At 49.4% G+C, this 12,992-nt stretch overlaps 1 protein-coding gene across 5 annotated transcripts in view; it reads right to left on the bottom strand.

Annotated features, from left to right (window-relative positions):
- HNF4A (hepatocyte nuclear factor 4 alpha) overlaps positions 1-12,992 on the bottom strand; it is a 32,923-nt gene that overhangs the window by 3,706 nt on the left and 16,225 nt on the right. For 2 of the 5 annotated variants that reach the window (XM_082644812.1, XM_082644808.1), the window contains exons 4-9: positions 12,822-12,928; positions 11,983-12,138; positions 8,084-8,171; positions 7,026-7,181; positions 3,878-4,144; positions 610-762 (exon numbers count right to left, since the gene is read on the bottom strand). In XM_082644812.1, the coding sequence (XP_082500938.1) occupies positions 610-762; positions 3,878-4,144; positions 7,026-7,181; positions 8,084-8,171; positions 11,983-12,138; positions 12,822-12,928 (927 nt within the window). The remainder of the gene's footprint in view (positions 1-609; positions 763-3,877; positions 4,145-7,025; positions 7,182-8,083; positions 8,172-11,982; positions 12,139-12,821; positions 12,929-12,992) is intronic. The other 3 variants (XM_082644809.1, XM_082644810.1, XM_082644811.1) reach the window with 3 other exon arrangements.

A 12,992-nucleotide genomic window follows, 5' to 3' on the forward strand; every position in this document is an offset into this window, starting at 1 on the left:
TTTTAGGCAGCTGAGTAACAGAAACTAATGGCCCCAGCCCCATTACCAGTTCAGAAAATAATTTTGACTATGACCCACTGGGCCAACTTTATTCAATGGCCAGCTTTCCCAAAGAACAATCTCAATGAAATGCCACCTCATTTTAGTGAGCCACCTCATCCCAATGATAATCTTACTCTTTGAAGAACTTTGCCCAATGACAAATTCACTCTTGTGAGATTTCACCTCAGAGGGCAATCTAGCCCAGTGGAGGTTCTCATCCAATGAATAGTCTCACCCAACTGTCTAATGGGCAGCCTTACCCAACTGGGCAGTCTTACTTCAATGAACAATTTTACCTAGTGGACAACATCACCTAATGGAATTCTCACCCAATGGGCAGCCTCACCCAGTGGATTGCCTTATCCCAAGGGCCGCTTCATTCAGTGGAGACTGTCCATCACCTCACTGAATAAACAGCCTTCACAATGGACTGTCTCACCCCTCATTCCCTACCCTGGAGCACAGAGAACTGTTTTATCCCATTTCCCATCTTCTAGACCCGACCTTCTCCAGATTCCCTCTTAGGCCCCAACCTCACCCCTTCCTGGGTGAAGCCCAATTGCCCACCTGCCTGCCCCCTGGGTCGGGGCCACTCACACATCTGTCCGTTGCTGAGGTGAGCAGGCATCGTGTTGGCAACAATGACATTGGTGCCCATGTGTTCCTGCATCAGGTGAGGGTGCAGGGGGTGATGGGCATGAGGTGCATCACTGGAGGACCCTGCAGGTAGAAGGGGTACTCAGTGAGGACGAAAGAGTCTGGGATAAAGTCCATGGGCCTTGAGGCACCATCTTCCTCAAGTGTGGCCAATCAACCTGCCCATCCAATACTGATGGTGCCTATTGGGTTCCTATTTCCAAGTTAGTAAACTGGGGCTTCCATTCCTATCCACAGGCTTCATGAAGGTATGGAGAGGACACAAAAACCAAGAGAATAAAGTGATTTGGAAGAAACAAGGGGCATCTAAAGAAGCTGTGAGATCATTTAAATATTGCAGCAAGCAGTGTATTGATTACATGTTAATATAATGGATTCAATCAATGGCTGTCAAAGATCCTTGGTGTGCAAGTCCTTCAACCATTTGGTCCCAGCTCACCTTTAAGCCTCATCCCCTACATCTGAAGCCCAAATGACCTACTTATAGCATCGATGTGTCCCCTGTACTGTCCTAGCTCTGTGCTTTTGCTCCTGTGTCACTTCCCCTAAAGACGCCGTCTACCTCCCCTTCCCCCGCTCCCCCAATATCCCTAAGTCCAAATTCCAGCTCACATATTTCCTCCTTTGGGAAGCCTCTCTTGACTCTTCCCAGTCCAGTAGTAAGTAAACCTCTCCTTCCTTGGAATTCCCACCGTCATTTATCTGTAACCCATCTTTTGGGAACGATCACTTCTGTCTGTGAGCATTACAATTACAGGTGTATTTTTCTTCTCTCTTCGAGGTCCTAGCAAAGTGTCTGGAACACAGTTACTGCTTCAAAAAATGTGTCAGAGAATAACAGTACCATATATATAAGGTTTGGTAATAGGCTATGTTCACTAATATGACAATGATGGAATTTTAGGGCTTGCAAGGGGACTCTAAAGTATACCTGTTTCAATGATAGCTATCAATTATTGAGCACCTATTATGTACCAGGTACTGTTTTATAGCACTTTTCATGTTTGACATTATTTAATCCCCACAACAATCCTGTACAGTGGGTATCATTATTAACCCATTCTACAGATGAGAGGACCCGAAGAGATTAATTATCTTACTCATGTTTATCTGGCAACAGAACACAAGCTCCTTCCTGACCCTGATCTCAGTGACACCTGATTCATTATGACCCCATATTCACAGGGTCAAAGTGAGAATGAAAGGAGTTACCATATGACAGTGGTTCTCAGCTGGGGGTGATTTTGGTCCTGCAGGGGACCTTTGAAAATATCTGAATATTTGTCACCACTGAAGGAGTGATACTGGCATATCTTGGGTAGAGGCCAAGCATGTGGTTAAACAAGGTACAGAAGAGCCCCCTCAGCAAAGAATTGTCCAGTCCCAAGTATCCGCTAAGGTTGAGAAACCTTGTCCTTGGCCATCACCAGTAACTGTGTTGCCTCCAAAATCTTAAGTTCAATCATCTTCACTTAGACCCTGCCTCTTACCTTTCCAGCTCACTTCCTCTAGTACCATCACTGCAAAACTTCTTCAGCCCTATTGAGGCTGTCATTTCACTGACCCCCACCTTTCACTATTGTCACCCATCCATATTCCTCTTACGTCAGCCAAGATCCCGTGGCGCATCACTATGATCACTCCCTTGCAATCATCCTCAGCTATCTCCCAGGTCCCCTTAGCAAAACATTTTCAAAGGGCAGTATACGCTTGCTATCCCCACTTCTCCACTTTCCAACTCACTCACTCTGTAATGCCCGCTCCCATTCCTCAAATCTGGTTTCCTTTCCCACGGTCTTCTGACACTGCTCTCAATGCAATCGCCAAGAGCCTCCTCCCTCCTGTGGAATTTAACACCATTAAATGTCTGTCCCCACTAAAACACACTCTTCTCTTGGATGCTGGGACTCTCCCTGGCTTTTCTCCTATCCCCTGGCTAGTCTTCCTCTATCTCCTTCTTTGGCACCTAGTTTCTGGGACACCACGAAGCTGCCTCTCATCTTCACCTTTGCACTTGTTTGAGCAACAGAGTCAAACATCCATCTGCCTCCTGGATAACTCAACCCGGATATCTAACAGTCATCTCAAGCTTAACTAAAGTCTAAAATGGATCCCTCACCACCACCACCATCCCCAGCCTCCAGCTCTTTTTTCTGGGTCTTCCCCATCTCAGTAAATTACTCCACCACCATTCCTGTTCCTCAAAGCAAACATGTAGGTTTCATCCCCGACTCTTTGCCTTCCCCTCACCACCCGCATCTGATCAATCAGCAAATCCTGTGGGTTCTTCCTCCAAATAGATGTTCAAGTTCATCTATGCTGATCAAGTTCCAGTCATGCCTTAGTCCTAGCCTCCTTGTCCTTCCCCTGATTGGAGACAGTGACACTTCTCAGGGGTCTCCTGTCTCCACTTTGCTCCCCTGAAATTCACTTTCTACCCAACAATCAGGATAGTTTGTTTAAAACATTAGTCTGATTTTTCAGTCTTCTTATAAGAGTAGTGATGAGAATACAATGCAAATTTCTGACCATAGCCTCTAAGACAATGTTTATGATTTGGTTTCTGCTCAATCTCCACCTTCATCTCACGTAACTCCTCCCATCTCACAACCTTATTTTTCTTGAAGACACAAGCCTCTCCTGCTTCAGGGCCTTTTGCACTACATCTCTTGGAATGTTTCTCTCGGCTTTTAAATGTTCTCTTTCCTTTCATCAGGTCTGTGGCATAAAAGTCACCACTTCAGTGAAGTCTCCCTTGGCCAACCTATCTAAAGAGGCCCCTTTTCAGTTATACTCTATCATATTACCTGGTTATTTCAAAATCTGTAGTTGCCCTCTTTATTATATACTTGATAATCATCTGTTTCCACGAGCCTTTATCACAGTGGCAGGCACGTGCACACTCATACACACACACTCATACACAACCTCCAGGAGGACAGAATCTTGTTCTCTGTTGAAACTCCAGCACTTAGAACAGTGACTGGAACATGCTAGCTTCTCAGCACCTGAATTAACAGATCATTATCCCCATTTTCCTGATGAGGAAACTGAGGCTCAGGCAGGTAAAAGGATTTGCCGAAAGCTACAGAGTGAGGAGGTGATGGAGCTGAGAGGTGAACGCAGGTCTGCCTGGGGCTTGTCTCTTGGAGAGGCCCCCCACCCCAGCCCTGCCCACCTCTCATCCCCTCCTGGGCCGGACACGGACCTCCCAGCAGCATCTCCTGCAGCAGGTTGTCGATCTTGGCCATGCCAAAGAGCTTGATGAACTGGATCTGCTCGATCATCTGCCAGGTGATGCTCTGTAGGGTGGGCAGCAGCAGCAGCAGCTCGCCGAAGCGGCCGCGTGAGTCGTACTGGCGGTCGTTGATGTAGTCCTCCAGGCTCACCTGCACCTGGGAACGCAGCCTCTTGATCTTGCCCGGGTCGCTCAGCCCCTTGGCATCTGCAACGGGAGAGCTTGTGCAAGGGAGGCAGTGGGGGCCACCTGGAGCATCTGGGGAGGTGGGATCCAGATGTCCCCTTACTCCTGGGGCCCTGATATGGGGGACCTCGTGGCCCAGGTTCACATAGGGAGTCCCCAGCAGCGCTGGGGCAAGGATTCACGGTCCTCAAGAACCAGAGTGCACTAATGCAAGCTGTAGCTTCCTAGACCCAGGCAGAAAAAGGTTTCTGTCACATTTCTAAGATGCAGAACAGGGAGAAAGGAGTGGAAGATGGGGGGCAGGACTTCAGGAACACACCCAAGAGGGTACCTTGCAACCACCTCATCTTAAATATGGGGAAACCGAGGCATGGAACAAGGAAAGGACTTGGCCCAAGCCACACAGCCGCTTGTTGGCAGATCCATGATGTGAATTAGAGCTCCTGACTCCCAGGTAAAGTCCCACCATCCAGACCTCGGCACACACTGCTTCTGCTGCCTTAGAATAGTTTCCCCTCTTCTCTGCTCCCTTGGCTGTGTCGTCTTGGGGTCTCAGCTTATTTTTTTTTCTTTTTTTTTCGGTACTCGGGCCTCTCACTGTTGTGGCCTCTCCCGTCGCAGAGCACAGGCTCCAGACGCGCAGGCTCAGCGGCCATGGCTCACGGGCCCAGCCGCTCCGCGGCATGTGGGATCTTCCCGGACCAGGGCACAAACCTGTGTCCCCTGCATCGGCAGGCGAACTCCCAACCACTGCGCCACCAGGGAAGCCCTCAGCTTAGTTTACACTTCCTTCAGGAAGCTGTCTCCATTCCACCCTCCAAAGTCTGCACTCTCAGTGTCCATGGTGTCCCCAAATTTCTGTGGCTCTTCCGTCACTACTGAGCACACAGGATGTAATTGTCACTTCCACTAGACTGTGAGCTCTGTACAGGCAGGCATACGTCTCTTTTGTCTTTTTAAACCCACCCCTCAGAACCATGTGTTGTCAATATTTGTTGAATAGATAATTAGATGAGAGGATGGGTACATGGACGGAAGGATGAATGAATCAATGAAAAAAAAATCAGTAGATACATTCTAGATCCTTAACTAAGAAGGTGATTCAAGTGGTCATCCAATAGTTAATCTCAACCGTCATGGAGGTAATACATTTATTTCCTCTTTTATTTCCTCTTTTATGGATAAAGTAAGCAGCAGAAAGAGAACTTCACCCACATTCCCAGTCCAGGGCTTTCTCTTCTGGGCCACGTTCGTGCATTCTTTCATTCAGTCAATAAATATTTATTAAGCACCACCCACGTGCCCGGCCCTGTCCTAGGTCACCTGCCCATCCAAGCCAGGTTGCTGACCCTGACTCAGCATCAGTAATCCTTAACATTTTACTGAGCAGTTACTATCCATCTAGCTCCGTGCCAAGCACCACAGGGGACGCAGCCTGGGCCAGGCTCTCGAAGAAACTAGAACTAGAAATCATCCCCCCTCAAGAAATGGGGAATAGCGTGTGGTAGGTAGGAACATGGGCTTTGAGAGCTGGATAGTCTGAAGTTCCAATCCAAGCTCTGCCATTTCCTGGTTGTGTGACCTTGGGCAAGTTAATGGATCTCCCTGTGCCTCAGTTTTCTTATCTGAAAAATAGTGATCATAACAATTCCTACCTCACAAGTAGGAAAGCGAGATCATCCACAGGAAGCGCTTAGAACGGAGCCTTAGTGAGCACTCCATAAACAGTGCTCATTTCCTCTTTACCACTATTTTTACTAGAGGCGATCTCCATGCAAGGAGGGCCTGGCCCTAAGAACAGCATCTGGCACACAGTAGGTCTTCTCTAACATGGAAGGAGGGAAGGAAGCCAGCAGGCTTTTGCAGCCCAGGCATCCATCTTGACATTGTGAAATGAAATCACACTTTGCACAAAGACACAACTACAACAATGTTGTATAAAAGTGCAGGTGGGGGCTTCCCTGGTGGCGCAGTGGTTGAGAGTCCGCCTGCCGATTAAGGGGACGCGGGTTCGTGCCCCGGTCCGGGAAGATCCCACATGCCGCGGAGCGGCTGGGCCCGTGAGCCATGGCCGCTGAGCCTGCACGTCCAGAGCCTGTGCTCCGCAGCGGGAGAGGCCACAACAGTGAGAGGCCCGCGTACCGCAAAAAAAAAAAAAAGTGAAGGTGGAAAGTCAGTAGATGGAATGGGGAGAGTGGGGTGCATTATCTTTATCCTGCTAATGAAGGGTTAGGAGATACTGCCTACAGGTAATGGGACAAGAAGTGATAGCATAAGCGCAGGACATTATAAAAGCGAACAGTAGAGACACTGAAATAGCAAGAAAAATAGATTAGGAGGATGGGGGAGAAAAGATGGGAGTGGTGATAGAGAAAAGTGCAATCCTCAACTATCACAAGAGGGAAAGTATGTTCTAAAATGGATAAACCAAGGAATAGAATGGTTAGCATTTTATTTAGAGCTGGAGAGGTAACTGCCAGAAGAAACAGTAAAAAGAATTGGAAATGGTTCCCCCATGGGGAGTAGGCTTTGGACAGGAAAAGTGTGGTGGGGAAGACTACTTCCATTTTAAGTGTGTGTAAATATTATTTTGATAAAAAATTTTTTGAGGGAAAGAAAAGAAGGATGGTAGGAGGTAAGGAGCAGAAAGCAGGGAGGAAGGGTAAGAAGGGTAAAGTGGGAAAGAAAAAAACCAAGCCTCTGGAGTCAGTGCAGCCTATCAAGTCACTTCAGCCTTTTGAGCCTTGATTTTCCTCATCTGTTAAATGGAGCTAATAGAAATGGCCTCTCCTGGTTGATGTACTAAAGAGATGAGGTGGTAAACGCAGGGTACATAACCCAGTAGGAGAAGTTTGACAGAGGGTCTGGAGCATCAGGGGAGGGTGGGAGGTGTGGGCTGTACCTGGGTCAAAGAAGATGATGGCTTTGAGGCAGGCATACTCGTTGTCATCGATCTGCAGCTCCTGAAAGGGCAGCACCAGCTCATCCAGGATGCGCACGGACACACGGTTCATCTCTGCCAGCTCTGGGCAGTGCCGAGGGACGATGTAGTCATTGCCTGGATGGGTTGGGAAGGAGAGGGGATGGGGAAGCCACCTGGGTGTACCCCTCTCCCCTAGCCTTGGACAAGCCCTGCCATTGGCAGTTATAATGCAGCTGGTGCCCATGGGAGGAGGGGCCTGTGGGGATTGTCACACCCATTTTACAGATGAGGAAGCTGAGGCCCAGATTAAAGGAATGAGTTGCTTGCAGTCACTGGACTGGGCCTGGAGCCTGACTTCCTAGGACCCCTTTCACATCACCCAAGCTCCATTCTTCAACATGACAACAGACCCACAACACTGATGACATTAAAGGGCCACTTAGGAGGCATAAAAGCACCAAGGATAAGGGCTCAGTTTCTGGAACTAGACTGCCTGGGTTGAGTCCTGCTTCTACCACTGACTAGCCAGATATATTTGGGTAAGTCATTTTCTGTGCCTCAGTTTTTCCATCTATAAAATGGGAATAAATTACAGAGCTTACCTCATATGGTCGTAATATTAAAGGAGTTAGTATTTGTAAAGTACTCAGACTAGGGCTCATGGTGTACTACCCTATATAAGCATTTAAAATAATAAACAAACATGCTATGAAGGCATAGGTGACATAGGCTGGGGGTTTGTGCCATTCCTGGATGTCTTTTGCTCCTACTCCAGAAAGTACATCAGAATGCACAGGTTACTCCAGGGCTAACCCTGACTGTGCTCTAACTTGCATGCTGGGGAATTTAATTCTTCGAGTCCGTCCACATTTCTTTGCATCTGAGTGGCGTATCCGGTTGAGAATACTGAGGACAGGACCATTCCTGATCTTTCTCCCTCACTCCTGCACACTACCATGGAAATCTCCCATGCCCGGGTGTGCTCCGTGCTGGGCACACCCTCTGCAGAGCCCTGGCTGGGCAGGCAGTATCCTCACCTAGAAGCAGAACGTCCTTGAACACCATGGAGCGCTTGGTGGCTCCGAGCAGCAGGTGCTCGCCAGCATGGGCTCTGAGCAGGGCCACCTGGAAGAGAGAAGGGATGGCGTCCGGTGTCCACACCCCTGGGAAGGTGTCCGCACCCCTGGGAAGGCTGCTCCCGGCCAAGTCAATGACCCTGGGCAAGTCAGCTTAATGCTCTCCTTGCCTTTACCTGCCTGAATTATAAAATGGGTATCAGAAAACTGCTGCCTTGGAACTTCCCTGGCAGTCCAGTGGTTAAGACTCCACACTTCCACTGCAGGGGGTATGGGTTCAATCCCTGGTCAGGGAACTAAGATCCCACATGCCGTGCGGTCAAAAAAAAAAGAAAAGAAAAGAAAGAAAAAGAAAAGAAAACTGCTGCCTTCCTCCCATAACGGATAAAACTGCCTGGAAAGGTAAAGAACATGTGCTCAGAGCCGGGAGACCAAATGCTGAGTCTGTCCTTGAATTGCTGTGTCCAGGGTAGCTGCTGCTCCCCTCTGGGCCTCGTCTGCATGGCTGGTAAAACTGTAACAACTGGGTATGTGTTTTTTTTTTAGCAGAGACTTAAGGGCTTTCACTAGACTCTCAAGAGGGTCTACAAACCCAAAAAGTTCTAAAACTTTTAGAGCTTTTTCCGGGGTCCTGAATTCCTACCCATGGATCAGCTATGAAAGATTATGAAGACTGTTTTGTAAAAACACAGATTCTTAGGCCCTACTGCCAGAGACGCTGATTCTGTATGTCTGGGGTGGGCCCAAGAATCTGAAATTAACAAGCTCCTTGGTTGATTCTGATGCACCCGTTGTGTTTGGGAAATCATTACTCCAGAAGATCTCCAAGGCATCCACCCACTTGACGCTGGAAGATTCTAGATTCTGAGAAAGCGTTATAAGAATCTGGACATGGATGTTGCTTCCCGAGGCAAAGGTGTGAGCACTGGTCCTTGGCAGGGGATCTGCTTGACCGACCCCTTCCCTACAGAGAGGACAGGGAGGCCTTGGAAGACTGAAGTCTGAGGTGGGAGCCCTGCCAGCGCACAGGAGGACATTGCTTGCCCTTTCAGAACCACCTGCTTCAGTGCTTGCATGAGGACCAAAGGATGGGACTGGTCAAACAGTAGCAGGCTGGTAGCCTCAAGGATCTTATCTGAAAGGTTGGGTTAGGGAGTTTGGATGTTTTTTAGCAGGCTAAACTAGGAAGCAAAAATGCTTTTATTCATTAATTCATTGGATTGCTCATTCTTGTAGTCATCAAATGTTGAGTGTCTACTAAGTGCCAGACACTTGTTTGGGGACACAATGGTGAAAGGAAAGAAAAGGAGGGAGGGGGGAGGAGAAAGAAAGAAGGAAGGAAGGGAGGGAGGGAGGGAGAGAGAGAAAGAAAAAATAGATTGATGGAGGGAGGGAGGGAAGAAGAAAGGAACGTGAGGGTCATGTGATAAAGAGCAATGGGGCAAGAGCAACTGCATTCGATGAGGAGATCATAAGAGGCCTCTCTAAGGAGGTGAAGTTGTTCTAAGGCATGGAGGATACCTGGCACATATTCGATAAATATTTGTTTGAATGCAGCAGGAAGGAATAGGTGAATGGATGAGCCAACTACTTAACATCCTCTCCAGATCGAGCCCCTCCTACAGCCATGCCCTTACCTCATCTGTTCCCCCATAGTTAAGCCTGGTGAAGGTGACAGGAAAAGAGGAGAAATGGCAAACAGCCTTAGAGGCGAGAGCTCCCTCTCCATGACCAGGGCAAAAGGAAGCCAAAGGATGCTGATTATCGAGCACTTCCTATACGTCAGGCACCAGGCAGGACTTTCGTCACTTACCCCAGCGCCTCTGCAATCAAGAGGCAGAAGACCTGGATTCACACCCTGTGGCTGCCTTGTTCTGTGACCTTGGGCAAATCGCTCTTTCTCTCCAAGCCTTAGTCCGCTTATCCAATGCTACCCAGCCTTCTAGGTTTCAATGGGTTGATGTCCAAGACAAACCAAGAAGCAAACAAACTTGGAAGGTGGTTCCTGGGGCAATGTCGACAGACAGTGCCCCTAATTCTCCCAGGTGTGCCTCACCCATCTTGGGCAAGATGAGCTCCTTATACACCGTGAATGGGGAGCTGGGAACCCTCCCAGCCCTGGGTCTAGCCCCCTAACATGGTGGCTGTTCTGGGGGCGGGCAGGCGGGGGGTGGTGATGTTAATGATTATTCTGTGTTACTGGCCACCCATCACTGCTCTCTGAGAATGCTCTGAGCCCCAGCCAGGAAGGTTTAGGTGGGAAATCGAGGTTAACAATTGCTTAGCTTGGGGGGGATCTTGTTGCCCTGTTGAGCCCCTGGGAAGGAACAGGAGGGATTAAACATTAATGCAGACTCTCCAGCAGAGGGGACCAGGGCCAGAACATGAGGAGCAAGGGAAAAGGCAGGGGCAGCTCGGCCAAGATCCCTGCCTTGTCATCCCTTCCAAAGCAGACAGGAATCCGTGTGAGAGGGCATCTGATCCAGCCCCCGTATGAGGGTGAGGACCAGCCAAACCAGGGTTTCCACAGCGTATCCCACCAGGTGATACGAATGTACTCCAGGAGAGCCTGGGCATCAGAAGACTTCGAGAAGCCCTAGGCTTCCCAAAGTTCCATAGCTGCCTTGCCTGAAGACTTCTCAGAAACTTTAATAGACTGACATGTGTTGCCAATCTTTTGTGCAAATGTGCAAAACAGAGAAGCAAATGAGCTAGGAGCCGGTACCTGGAACACTATCCATTGGTGTCCCTCAGCTTCCCTTGGAGCTGAGAAGGTGACCCAGTCCAGCTCCTCTTTCCCAAACAGGGAAAGTGTCTGCAGAGGCCTCGGGGGTGCCCTGGGCAGGCGCTACCATTTACAGTATCTCAGAAACTCAATTGTCCTCAGCCCCTGCCCCTTCAGCCCCCTTTTTCCCCTGGGACATTTTTTGGTATTCCAAAGAAGGTACTTTGGGAAATAAAATGCTGAGTTAAACCATCTTGGTGGGATACAAGGAAGAAACTGACAGTTAGGGAGGTCCGCCGTGGCCTGGGACTGTGTAGGTGCCCCATTACATGATTCACGTTTTTCAAATGGTAAGTGGGAGATTGGGACAGACATGTACACACTACTATATATAAAATAGATAACTAATAAGGACCTACTGTATAGCACAGGGAACTCTACTCAGTACTCTGTAATGGTCTATATGGGAAAAGAATCTAAAAAAAAAAGTGCACATATGTATATGTATAACTGATTCACTTTGCTGTACACCGAACTAACACAACATTGTAAATCAACCACACTCCAATAAAATTTTTTTTTAAATGGCAATGTCCTCAATCCTCCCAACAGCTTTCTGAAGTGGATATTACAATTCCCACTTTACAGATAAGAAAATGGAGGCTCAGAGACAGAAAGTAATTTGTCCAGGATCACACAGAGAACCTATCTTAGAGCAAGGGCTCAAGCCCAAACCTCCTGATCCCTGCCCCTGAACCCCTACCAACATCCTCCCCAGGAGAGCTGCCTGGGGCAGTGGTGCAGAGGCTACTAGCCTGGACTTTGAAGCTTGTCTGCCTGTGCTAATACCAGCTGTGTTGGATACTAGCTGTGTGATCTTGAGTAAGTTACTTAACCTCTCTGTGCCCCAGTTTCCTCACCTATAAGATGGTCATAATAGCACTGATCCCCTAGGGTTGCTGGAAGGATTAAATGAGCTAATATTTATAAAGTGATTTAAACAGCTCCAGGCACACATGAGCACTATGTATGTTTGTTAAATAAAATCAAACCAGTCCAAGGCTATATCCCAGGTGGGCCAGCAGGACCCACCTGCCCAGGGCCCGCACTGCCCGCAGACCGTGCTCACCCTCACCTGGTCGTCCAGGGGGAGCTCGCAGAAAGCTGGGATGTACTTGGCCCACTCGACAAGCACCAGCAGCTGCTCTTTCATGGACTCACACACATCCGCAATGCTGGCGATCTTCTTTGCCCGAATGTCACCATTGATTCCAGAGACAGGGGAGGTGATCTGGGGGAGATGAAGGAAAATGCTGGAGATGGCCGGGCCCTCCTTATATTCTCTGTCCCCTGCACAGAGCCCCCGCCCCGGAGAGTTCTCCTGTCTGGAAAAGGGGAGCTGGACTGTGGGTGCCTTCTCAGCTCTGAAGGAAGCTCAGGGAAAACCGGAAAGGGAGGATGCTGAGGAGGCAGTTACGGGGGAAGAAGCTCTCTCTGGGCCTTTATCTGCTGCCTGCCCCGTGCACCCTCCTCCACCAGCTCCTTTGAACCCCAAGGAACCCCTCAGCCCTGAGAGCAAAAATCCTCATCCTCATCGGATAAGTGGAGAAACCACTGCCCAGAGAAGCGCTGTGACTTGCCCAAGGTCACACAGCAAGGGGTTGGCTGAGCCCCATGTGCTACTCTGTCCACATGTCCACTCCTCTTTTCTCTCGGGGCTAAGTTGATCTCAGGCCCTCAGCGAGAGAGAAAACTGCTTGGCTTGCAGAATGCAGGCCCCACAGGGCCCCTGAGTGCCGGCTGTGGGTCTTTGCTACTAAACTGGCCGAGTGACCCTGGACTCAGTTTCCCTTCTGCGATAGCTGAGGGCCCTCCCATCTGCTGCTCCAGGGCCTGGCTGGGGAGGTCAGGGGTGGAGTTGAGGTTCCTCTTTGGGGTGAGGGATCCCCAGGTGGGTGGAGGGTCCCCTGGTACCTGCTGGGACAGGACCTCGGCCTGCAGGAGCGCGTTGATGGAGGGCAGGCTGCTGTCCTCGTAGCTCGACCTGCGAGTGCTGATCCGGTCCCGTTCATTCTGGACGGCTGTGAGGAGGCAGAGAGAGGTGGGGGTGGGGGGCTCCCGTGACACGAGGGGTGGCTGAGGAGC

Source organism: Mesoplodon mirus (assembly GCF_964341445.2).
Source record: "Mesoplodon mirus genome assembly, chromosome: 15".
Lineage (NCBI taxonomy): Eukaryota > Metazoa > Chordata > Mammalia > Artiodactyla > Ziphiidae > Mesoplodon > Mesoplodon mirus.